This window comes from Myripristis murdjan, chromosome 4, assembly GCF_902150065.1.
Source record: "Myripristis murdjan chromosome 4, fMyrMur1.1, whole genome shotgun sequence".
In the NCBI taxonomy this organism is placed as follows: Eukaryota; Metazoa; Chordata; class Actinopteri; order Holocentriformes; family Holocentridae; genus Myripristis; species Myripristis murdjan.
Genome location: NC_043983.1, coordinates 23777786 through 23789731, shown reverse-complemented (window position 1 = coordinate 23789731; position 11946 = coordinate 23777786). Strand labels below are relative to the sequence as shown.

The window sequence follows — 11946 nt, the reverse complement described above, 5'->3', positions numbered from 1 at the left end:
CACCACTCCAGGAAGTGCTGTCAAAGATTTAGTGACGTCAGCGCGTCAGATGAGCACCTTGCTGCTGCCTGGGAGCATCCTCCAGCTCGGCTAATAACACCCATGGCTACTCAGGAGCAGAGCTGCATGATTCATGTATTCTAAGGAAATACGTTTCCCCCATGAGGCTGTAGTATATGTTCAGTAAGAGCAGCAGCAGCAGCCGAGAGTGCTGCTTCCCCAAGTGAGGTCCTGGGATCGTCAGGGGTCCTTGAAGGGCTTGCAGGGCAGCCCCAGCAAAACAAATACTTCACTCCTTAAAGTTGAGCTCAGTGACTCAGTGTGTAAGGATGACTTTTTAAAGAGCTTGTCCTCAATATTACCCCCTCATCCACAGTTGCCTATGTTTTTGCATGTTGTAGAATTCAAATAATCACAGACAAGTTTCATAAGAGCAAAATTTTATCAAATGTGGGTCTCTGATATTGAACCACTGGCACAGATATTAGAAAAAGGGAGTAAGAGACCAGAGAGTTGCCGGTTCAAATCCTTGACCCGATTGTGGAGCAGACTGAATGATAAATATTCTCCCCTCCTTCACCACTTATACTTAGATCATCATTATTGTCCACAGATGTGGAAATTTGCCTTTGGCTTCACAAGTTGGTTAAACCCCCATTACAATAAATCACAAAAAACTTAAAAACAAGGTACCAACAAGGTTTATCAGCAAGATACCCTTGAGCAAGGCAGGTAACTTGTTGTATTTAGTAGCTGCAAAATGTTATTCTGAAGCAAGGTGCTGTTGAGTAACAGCATGCACGACTATTTGATAAATGCGGATAAATTATCAAAATACTACTTATATGCTGTTATGTATTTACACCACGTAAACATGTTAAACTACATAGTAATCAATACATGCAACAAATGCTGCAGCCACAGCACATACTCCATTATATAAGTTTTAAAATAGTGAAAATAAATGTTAGAGTGTCATGCTGTAGGCCTGCTTAGCAGAAAATCGGCGTATGTATATACTCTATTAAATCTGTCTCAGTCACACTAGTCTAAATGCAACACATTGTTAATGAATAAGCTGAGTCATTGACCGCTTAATATTTGCATTGAGTCTCATGTTTATATTTGTCCCATGGTAAATTGAAACCAATGGCTTAGATGTACTTCTCTCTCTCCTCTCCAGAGAGTCTCACTGGATCAGAGCCAATTTCCTTCAGGCTGACTGGAAGGTAATTAAGTGGCAGCAGACTGGGGCATGCTGTCTCAGGCACCCGTAAGAAATGATAATGGCAGGCGCACAGCTTCACCATTCAAAAAAACAAAAAAAAAAAAAAAACAATATGATGCACAGACACACACACACACACACACACACACACACACACACACACACACACACACACACACACACACACATATGCACACCCACAAATTCTTATGAGGCTTGGGTGCTGCTAACCAGTCAGGACTCACATTACAGGGAGCCCTACAGTAGACAATCCCACGATAACATCAGTTTGAGAGAGCCTCTATGACTGAAGGAAATCATGCACGGTTCTTTCCAGGCCTAGCAAAATATATATTTGAAAATGGCTTCAAACATTTTGCCCCAGCTGGGGTGCACATGATTTATCTTGCCAAATGAAAATATCACTTACAAGAGAAAATATAACAAGTGTTCCCTATGTTTTCTCAAGTGGTGGAAATGCAGCCTAGTCAGCTTTTAGCCGTGGCCCTTTCCTGTCATCCTGCAACTGCTATTCATTAATTTGTTCATATTTTGGGTTACCTTTACACACGGATATCAGTTCAAGATTTCAATGACAAATAACCTGGCTGCAATCATCAATCATCATCTGTTAGTTGTATGCTACAATGTAGGCTACAGGAGTTCCTTACAATACTTACAATAATAGTGCTAATAGAGCAAAAACATCACATTGTAGGCTCCATTGTGTTTAGGTCTATGAAATATGTGTGTCACATTTTTCATTATTCTTTCTATGATGGCTATTACAGTATTTAAAATGAGAATTTTGATCACCAAATGGTTCAAAGCGGACTAAAAAAAAAACAAAAAAAAAACAATAATATTTGTAGCCAAAAAAAAGTTTTGCAAAAGACACTATCATTTTTAATGTCCACAAGTAACAATTTCTCACATTAAACATGCATAAATGTTTTGACCAGTTGTGCAGTTTGTCTGAGGGTAAATTGACCCCACAATGTCAGTCAAAAGACACTTGTCAGGTTTCATTAGCCAGAATCCTGGACTACACTCATCATCAGAGGTGGCTCACAGCGGCAGATAACCTTGAAAGGACTCATTAGTGTCCACTCATCAACCTTGTAGTCCTCAGTCCAAGTCACCATGATATTTTTGTTATTTCTAATATAGTATGGTAGTGCCTATGTTTGCACTGCAAGAAATTGGTATAACTAAGGGCAAAGGGATCGTCTCTTACAGTGATGGACATTGTGATGGGTCAGCTCACCTAAATTTACCCATTTTTTTATTTTAAGAGCAGAAGTAACCCATCTTTTATGCTGACAGACTCTTAATATATATTCACAGCATACTTCATGTATCAAACTGATGCAACATATACAAGAACAAGAAAATAGTTTATAAATATATATATTTTTCAATGCATTGGTGGTTATTTGCCTTTCATTGATCACACTGGAGGTTATAGTTTATCCAGGCTCAAATCCCATCAGCTATCGTTTGACAACAGGTTTGCCTCTGGGGCCAGGGCCAGTAATTTGGGTTTTCCAGTGTGCTAATTTGCGTTTCCTAGTACAGCGACAGAATTTTTAGCTGCATCCATTAGCTCTATCACTCACTCTGTTGGTCTGTTGCTATGTAGGTCCACAAACATTTCCCCACCCCGTGGCGGCCACAGCTTTCGCTCCTGGAGGCTGAAATTTGGCACGGAGGTCAAGTGTGTTTGTGTACATGTCAACTGGCCAAAGGGGCATGGCAGTGTGAGTAGCCTTTCCTAAAAAGGCACATATATTCCCAATAGATTCAGACTTGCACAGAGTTTTGTCAAAAGTTGGTCATGAACCAAAGGACAGCTGATTATTAACTTCTCATGCCAGTTGACTAAAAGTGGGTGTGGCAGTGGCAAACAAAAACGGTCATAAGTTTGAAACAGATTCATGTAACACAGCAAAACTTTGGAAAAAAAACACACACATAGACAGCCATACACACACAAACACATACACAGAGCACAAACACATGCACACACCATTTTGCCACATCCGCTGTCATAACTCATGAACCAGTTGTTGGAGGCATCACTGGACTCAGCAAAGCTCCTTTTTCATTGGTGAAGGTTAGCGTATACTTTAATCCCACCCCTTTAATAACTCATGAACCATTTGTCATACAGACTTGAGGGAGTGCCCACCTGATTGCAACTACAACTTTCTACCTATGAGGCTGAAATTTGTCATGGAGGTCAATTGTTTGGTGAGGTTGTGTGTGTGTGTGTGTGAATGCTGATACACACTGATGCATGTGCTTATGTGGTGTGCAACTATTGCAGATCCACGCTTGTTTCCATTTTGGATGGCCATTTTGGCTTATTGGTATAGGTTAGGGTTAAGGTCAGCATTAGGCATTTTCTATTTCAATTTCAATTTCCGTCAAATGATTCTCCACACAATACACAGTATATATCAATACTTTTTGTAGATGTTTAGATCCAGATGACATTTCTGCCAATGCGTTCTGCCTCTTTTGCTCCTCACATGGACTTTTTACCTACTTATAACCACGCTGACTGCACATGGGAAGGACTCAGACAACAATGGAAAAAAGAAACCAGAACACTTCTGATAACAAAATCTTGGTCCTTGACTACACATTTTATATATGCACAATATATCTATATCTTTTTATCTGCTGTATGTATGATATCTATATCTTTCTAGCTGCATGTAGGTATGATATGCCTATAGATAGATAGATAGATAGATAGATAGATAGATAGATAGATAGATAGATGTGTACAGAGAGAGAGGATCTGTTTATAGAGGTTATAGCTTATCCATTATTTCATTTACCCCTCTATCACTATTTTCAGGCGCATGATAACAAATTAACCAGAGGCTGATGCGCTCACTCTGTGCTGTTTTCATCTCACAGTATCCCCGTGTGTTTTGTTGATTATTTGTTTCTCACTATGCTTCAGTGAGGTGATGCTCCCCTTGCCCGGTATCATGAGGGAAGCTATACCGCTTTGAAACAGCAGGGGCGCTGTGTGAATCAGCGGCTCGGCGTTACGAGGCGGTCACATGTCAACCAAGTGACGAGGGCAGAGGAGTAGGAAGTGGCAAAGGTTTCGCTTCTCCGGCAGCCCATGTCAACCTACTTCCATCCAAACATGGATTTCAACATAGGTGATCTTTGATTATGGCACATGACATAACCGGAGACAAGCGGTCGTTGTAGTTAATAAATGGATATATTGATGGTTACTGTTTGCGCAGTATTGCAAGCGTGTCCGCAGTGTCAAAGGAGGTTTACAACAGCTCCAACTTTGACATAACCCTTTCACATGCCCACATATATTGGCACAACCAGCGATGGTAGTAACATTGTAGCATGTTGCACCAAAGGTACCCGAGTAAAGCATTTATCAGCAGACTGATTGTTCTTCGTGTACAGTACTACAAACGACTTGTAACCATGTCGATACTGAAGCTGTCCGAAGAAAGCTCGAAGTCCTTGATAAGCAACAGCGAGTCGCAGATCGATGCGGACAGGAGTGGATCGGGTTTCAGTGAGACGGTGACGAGCAGCATGTGGGCTGGAGGGGACAGCTCCGGGAGACAGGTCACACAGGAAGAGCTGGACATCCACAGGGTCCACAGACAGGCGTGTGAGGTAAGACGCACAGCAGTGAGGGCAAAACCTGCCTCTGTCACACCATCCCGATAATCAAGTGACTACAAGTCCAAGCTGCAGTCATTATGTCGTGGATGAAACAACAGTGAAATTAAATGATGGCATCCCTCATTTTCCTGGGGGACGTGCTGGAGCCACTTCAAGGACCCCCGGAGGTCCCCAGACCTCACTTTAGGGGAAAATAGTCTCAATGAAAATAGTTATGGTGCTTCACGCTATAGCAGCCGGATCCATTTGTTAAATAAATAAATAAATAAATAAAAGCCCAGGTGTTCCCAAAGTGTGGTCCCTGACTCCCACGGGTCCCATCAGTATCAGCAAAATGAAAAATATTCTTTTTTTGTTGTTGTTTTGTTTTGTTTTTTTTCTTTGTTACTATTTGCCTGCTGCAATTTTATTCACAGAAAGTCAGTTTAGAGGGGGTTAGGGTTAGGGTTGGGGTTGGGGTGGGGGGCATTTAAGAATAACTATTTTGATACTAGGTTTCACACTGTCCACCGTTATATCTGTGACTACAATGTAAGGCTGAATGATACATCGTTATCATCTTGTTATCTAGACATGAACATGCTGGATATTAATATCTCAAAAGGCAATAATGTGGACAATATCAAATTTAGGGCTAGGGTTAGCCTACGACAGTGATTGGTCTGTTCTGATCAATAAAATACTTTGTGAAGTAACTGCATTTTCTACACCAAGAATGCTTAATTTTCACTATTGGTACATTTAAAATTTCAAATAATTGTGAACCAGTAGTCATATCATATATCATATCCCTATCAAGGTGTGGCAGTGGCATAAATATTGAAGTATGATATTTTGTCCACATTGTGTAGCCCTACTACATTGTTAATTCTTTTCTGAATCATCTAACAAGAAAACATTGTCTTTGATTTGGGTATGAATGTGGATCTCCTCGAAAGTGTCTAATTAGGATCTGGCCTCAGAAACAACACATGGGCTTGCCTGTTTGTAAATTGAACAAAATAGTAAGACTGCTGTTTTGCGACACCCCAGAGTTGTTACAATGTTGTACCTAAACAATGGACAGAAAAAGAAGAAAGGAAGACCTTTGTTTTTGTTTTTCCTGTCCCTTGTTTTGGTAGTGTTGAAATGCATTCAGTACACCAGTCCAATCTATATGTGACATAGGTATGATGTTTTCCACTTAGACATCATATTCACCAATTGTTACATGCCCATCCAGCAAACAAAGCCAGTGATGGCAGTGGTGAGTAGGTGTCATCCATAAATGCCTTTAGGGTGATCTGTTGTAAATATTGTGCTTCCGAGTGGGCATGAAGTTGAGGCAAGTTGGCCGCGATCTGCGAAGTGTAGTAGGCCCTGGGTGGGAAAAGCACAATACAGAGGGGGCCCAGCCTATGCCAGCTTCACTATGTGGCCCTGCGATGCCATGTGAAATGACAGGCCGTGTCACCAGAGAGCCTGGGGCCTTTTTCCCTTTGTGGCCTGTCAAAGCTCACCAGCTAGTGGGCTCTCATTTTGAAACAGACTGAGAGATGACATTTTCTAACTTCCAAAGGGATGGGAGAGGAGTTCAGTGGTTTTCACTTACACAAGGTGTTTGTGTGTCTGTGCAAGGTGAATACTTGGTCACAACAAAAGACTGACTGTGTGTGTATGTGTGTGTGTGTGTGTGTGTGTGTTTTAATCCTACAACTGTGCTGTACATCTGTTTCTATGCATAAAGCTCATCCATTTTCCTCCTCCTCTTGACCCAAAACAATCTGTTTTCTCTCTCTATAGGCTTGCGTTCAATGTTATGCAGGTATTTTTGTGTGCATGTGTCTGCGTGAGCACACTTGTGTATGAATATGCCTCTGTGTGTGGGTTCAACCTCCAGTGTACGTGTTTGTGTGTAATACTAATTGAATAATATCTATTTTATGTTCAGGCAAAGAAGCAGATGTATGTGGATCCATCCACTGGGTACAAGGTGTTCACAGAGTATGCCCACCTTCAGAGGGGGAAATGCTGTGGCAGCGCATGCAGACATGTGAGCTCTCTTCTGTTGTCTCATGATGTATTTTCTTCTTCACTTTATTCTGCTCTGCACTGCACCCTTCTTCTGCATCATTTTCGGTTGTAGCTTTTTAGTTTTGCTTTGTCTTGTCCAATCCCTTTTTTTCCTGTCCTGTCCTGGTCCAGCCGGTCCCGTTCTGTCCCGTCCTGCTCTCCTCTGATCTGTGCTGTCCTGTGCACGTCCCACTGTCCTCTTCTCTCAGTGACTAAAGCTAAACCTGTGTCTTCTCCACATGTAGCTCATTTAACCCTGTTTAATTATGTCGTTCTCTCCTCCAGTGTCCATATGGCCAAGTCAACGTGAAAGACCCTGCAATGAAGAAACTGTTTAATTCTTTATTTTATGTGTAGGCCTTGCCGTCACATGCAAAAGGTAAAATAAGCCTGTTTAGAATGGAACACACCACATGTAGCTTGTCTTTTGCCTGTCATTATTTTGGACTGCTTTGAGAGTCATTTTTTAGCAGCATACTAAATGATGAAATATGGAGTGGTGTCTGTGCAATACCTACCTCCTATGAATCACAACTATTCTCAGGATGATTTTCATTCTCACAACAAGATCGGGGAGGAGGGAGGAAGGTTTTTTTTTTTCTTTTTCTCACTACAACCATGTGTAGAACAGTGTCTTTTATCACATTTTTGTTTTCTTATATTTTCCTAATGTTTTACTGGAATGTCCAATGAAATGTCTCCAACCTCATTTTCTAAGAGTATTTAATATTTTGTGGTATTCCACTCCTCTGATGCATTTACAAGGGTTGTGGGAGTATGGAGATGAAAACTGAGTGTGTTTCAGATCTTTGCCCTCAAGATAAAGGGCATATAGGCGATAGTGAGTGTAGATAGTCAGATGGAGTCTTGTGCTCTTTTGCTTTGCATTTCTTGTTATTTTTTTCTCCCAAATGTACAACTGCATGAATATTAGCATCATTTACTACACTCCACGAGTGCTCGACTGAACTGTCTACCTTTGACTGAAGTGCTGTGCTGTTAAAAATAGGCAGAGGCCAAGGGTCAGTACTCACACTTGGCTGCGCTGCTTTTACACCACTTGATGGAATCAGGCTGTTAACAAACATGCCATGGACATCAACAGCCTTCCTCCCCACCGGACCCACAGCTCAGCCTCCTGGCAACACTTGGCTACAGCACAACTCCCTGCGGCTGCTCTCCGGAGCTGCAGCCTAATGAACTCCTGGGCCCTCTCATCCCAACACTGCAATAGATCTGCTCATGTTCACACGCATGCACATTCAGACACGCATGCGTACGCAGGCACTCCATCAGAACACCCTGTGGCTCCTAATAGGCCAATATAGAATAAAGGTTACACTAAACACTGCACTTTGTAGCCTACAGTGATAGTACAAGGTGGGGTCAAGCGCTCATATAGGACTACCTGTGCGTGCAAGACATGTTTGAGGGGAGGGGGGAGACGATGTGCGACTTGATTTGTGACTGCATGTGGGTAGGCAGCGCGATGCCTTCAGGCGTTGGCTCTGAACCTGCCACACACACTCGCCTGTCTCCGCTTGATTGGGCAAACAGCGTCGGGATGAGAGAATGTGTCTGCCGTGGAATTCTGTCGCAGCCGCCTACTGGCGCGGCCACAATTTTCCTCGGCAGGTGGGTCCCAAAGGCAAGTGCTTAGTGATCGGAGCAAAGCCCTGTGAGCGGCTACAAGGAGATTCATGATCCCAACAGTGCTGGGGAGGACAGGTTCTTGGGGACGCGTCGTCAGGCGGGATGAGAGGCGAATTTATTTGGTGTTATTCTGAACCGAGGCAGCGGAGCGTGCGGCAGCAACATTTCTACAGCGGGACGGTGAAGGTGTCACACTCATCAAGTACCTGGGCCCGCCTGCCTGCCGCGGCTCTGCGGGTTTTGCCTAGGGACTTGTCTGTCACATTAAAGTAGATGCATTGCCATTCAGGGCCTCGGCGGTCCCGCAGCCTGACCATGAAATAGGCCAACTTTCATGTCTGCCTCATCCCTCCACGTCTTCCCAATCCAGTGATGGCACAGTTTGAAATGTTTCTTTTTTTATTTTATTTTTTTTATTCATGTTCTAGCCTAGCAGTTGGTGACTGAGACACAAACAGCACAGCAATCCCTTAGACAGATTTATGGAGAAATTTCACTTGCAGAAGCATAGAATATCTATCCCTACCACAAAGGCCAATCATCATGTTATGGTATGTGTTTACCAGCAGTAAAGATTGGCTTGGAACACTTGTTTCGACTCTTACCTATATAAATAAATGATTGATTGAGCTATGCCAAGGAGTTACATGGTATGAAAGAATTCAGTGAATATGTATCTGGTAAAAAAAAATTTGATCCACTGTGTGATGTACTACATTCTCTTTCCTCTGCAATGGCCTATTTTTACAAAGACAAATGATTATTTTGATATTGTTAATAACTGTATAATTAATTCTTAGAAATGAAGCCTAATGTAATTGATTTCTTTGACAAGTTTGCATCAGTTTACAGTTGATGTTACTGGCATTAAGCTGCCTTATTCACAAGTGAATTCATTTTGTTGATTTTGGTTGTATTATGCAATGCTAGTGAAATGATGAAAAATGAAGAAATGATGAAAGCTCTGTTTATCTGTATAAGCAAATGCACTCTCTCTCTCTCTCTCTCTCTCTCACACACACACACACACACACACACATACACACACACAGTGTAGATTCCCTCAGTGCGGATGTGCTCCCAAGTTGCAACAGCCAACTGGACATGTGAGGTGTTTATTTCAGGCATTTTGGACTGAACATCTCTGACCTTCAGCTGAAGCATATGCTGTGCTGGAGCAGAGTGGCAGCTATATACCGTCTGCCTTTCTGCAGGACGATGGCACTAGCCGCAGAGAAAGAGAGAGCTGTCCAGTTTGGAACTGTGACCAGACAGGCTCCAGTCATAACCAGTTGACAGGCCGAGCAGCCCCCTAACACTCTGCACCCTCCCCCCCACACCTCCCCTACCCATCTCAAACAGGCACATGAACACACCAGCCCTGCGGCCAATGGCCCCAACCACAGTCAGTTACAGTGTCTCCATCACTGTTGGCCAGACCAGCCAGGAACTGACACAGGGTTGGCGGGGAAAAACTTGAGTGTCAGCCGTATGATGGCTGAAAGGAACATCAGTCTCAGCAATTGGCAAGGCACTGCTTTGTGTGTGTGTGTGTGTGTGTGTGTGTGTGTGTGTGTGTGTGTGTGTGTGTGTGTCTCTGTGTGTGTGTGTGTGTGTGTGTGTGTGCGTGTGTGCACGTTTCTTGATATTCAAGCAGCATCTGAGCAGCCCCTACATCAACGTCTGGTCGTTCTACACAGACAATGTCAGCTCGCCTCAGGGTAGCAGCCTCCACAGTGGTCAGATGGACAACCAGATCCCTGTGGTAGAATTAGTGATAAAAAACACACATGGCCACTGAGTGACAGTCAGTGCACCAGATTCCTTTGGACAGACAGGGCTGCAAATAGCACAGAGGAGCAGTCACTTTCTCCCCCAGACCTCAACTGGTGGTCAGGCTCATGCCAGGCCAGGTCGTGGCCGCCAGATGAGCCCCGATATGGGGAGAGTCAAGTGCACTCACAGGCACTTAAATACCCAAGGAGCATTTTTGCCTTTTTTTTTCTTCCCCAGCTTTACTTTCATGGAAATACAACTGCCCTTTACTCAGAGAAAAACGGATGTTATAACTTTTTGTCAGCTTTTATAGCGTCTAACATCCAGACACATCACACTATGTTCACTCCTGACTCCTTGTGAATAGATGAAATAGAAGAGACAACAGCAACAAAAGCATGCCTCTAAACCAATGTGTATACTTACAGAAGCTGCATTCTCCCATAATCTAGGTTTAAGGTTACATGGGGATGAAGAACATCCATCAATTATGTTTCCGTGTCCTTTCTAGTGTGGCCAGATATGGACTAATACTTGCATCGTTCCCCAGGAGGATACTAAGACTCCGTCCCCAGAGGATGGGGGGGACGGGGGTTGGAGGGGTTGGTGGTGTGCTGTTGGAGCTGTTCTGGAGGCAGGGAGGGGAGGCAGGCAGCAGTTGGTGTGCAGAGAGCAGAGGCTCAGGCTGGCTAGTTAAGAGCTCCTCTCTCCTATCCTCCATCTGCCAGGGACCGGGGCTGTGATTTGAGCTCCAGCAGAGCAGAGCAGGGAGGAGATCGAAGGAGGGGTGGATGGGAAGAGGAGGGGGTGAGGGTGGTGGTGGTGGTGGAGGGGGGTGTGGTTGGAAGAGACACAGAAAAGAGAGTGGAGGAGACAGGGAGTTGGAGGAGGAGAGGGGAAAAAGTGAGGGAGAAAGACCTGGAGAGAGAAAATAAGCAAGGAAATGAAAAACAGGATGCACAGAGATTGAGCTGCCTTGCACAACCTATTCATAGTTTTATTGTTCTGTATTATTTTTTATTTTTATTTAAGCATTATTATACACAAGAGTTATGTGTACCGGCAATAAAAGGGCAATGCCTTGGCTGTATTTCATCCCTGTATTTAACATTTGGAGAGACCCCCCCAATAATAATGAAGCCATGTCCGCTGTGTTTGTAAATATTTCCAGGATGTCTCACAATCCAGTAACCCACCCACCCAGGCTCATGTGACTGGGATGCAGCTTTTTACAGTGCTTCACTCCTCCCTCTCTCTCCCCCACACCCCCTTCCCTTCCCACTCCTCTCCTTCACTCTGTCAGTGTTTAGCCTGTGGTTCCCTGCACCACAGTGGATCCTGGGAGAGCCCCCCCACCCCACCCCATCACCACCACACTACCCCCAACCCCCCCATCCCACCGCCTCACGCCTCCCTCTTCCCTTCTCTCCCTTTTCTTCTCTCTCTCTCTGTCTTCAACTCATCGCCTCCTTCTCCTCCTCTCCTGCCTCTGCTCCTCTTCCGGGCCCTTGCTTTGGGGAGCGGGCGAGAGCTTCCTCCACGAAGACCGAGTGTCA

General features: G+C 44.0%; 1 protein-coding gene across 1 annotated transcript; it reads left to right on the top strand.

Moving 5' to 3' along the window:
• The first annotated feature begins 4329 nt into the window (after positions 1–4329).
• Positions 4330–7670, top strand: c4h1orf53 (chromosome 4 C1orf53 homolog). Its single transcript, XM_030049120.1, has 3 exons — positions 4330–4900; positions 6840–6941; positions 7247–7670. Exons 1-3 carry the CDS (start codon positions 4619–4621, stop codon positions 7316–7318), a joined length of 456 nt encoding a protein of 151 aa, XP_029904980.1. The 5' UTR covers positions 4330–4618; the 3' UTR covers positions 7319–7670.
• Positions 7671–11946: the final 4276 nt, after the last annotated feature.

Coding starts and splice junctions, on each gene's coding strand:
- c4h1orf53 (XM_030049120.1), top strand. CDS start 4,619: ATGTTGCACCAAAGGTACCCGAGTAAAGCATTTATCAGCAGACTGATT. Junction 4,901..6,839: donor TCCACAGACAGGCGTGTGAG/GTAAGACGCACA, acceptor TTTTATGTTCAG/GCAAAGAAGCAGATGTATGT. Junction 6,942..7,246: donor GTGGCAGCGCATGCAGACAT/GTGAGCTCTCTT, acceptor TCTCTCCTCCAG/TGTCCATATGGCCAAGTCAA.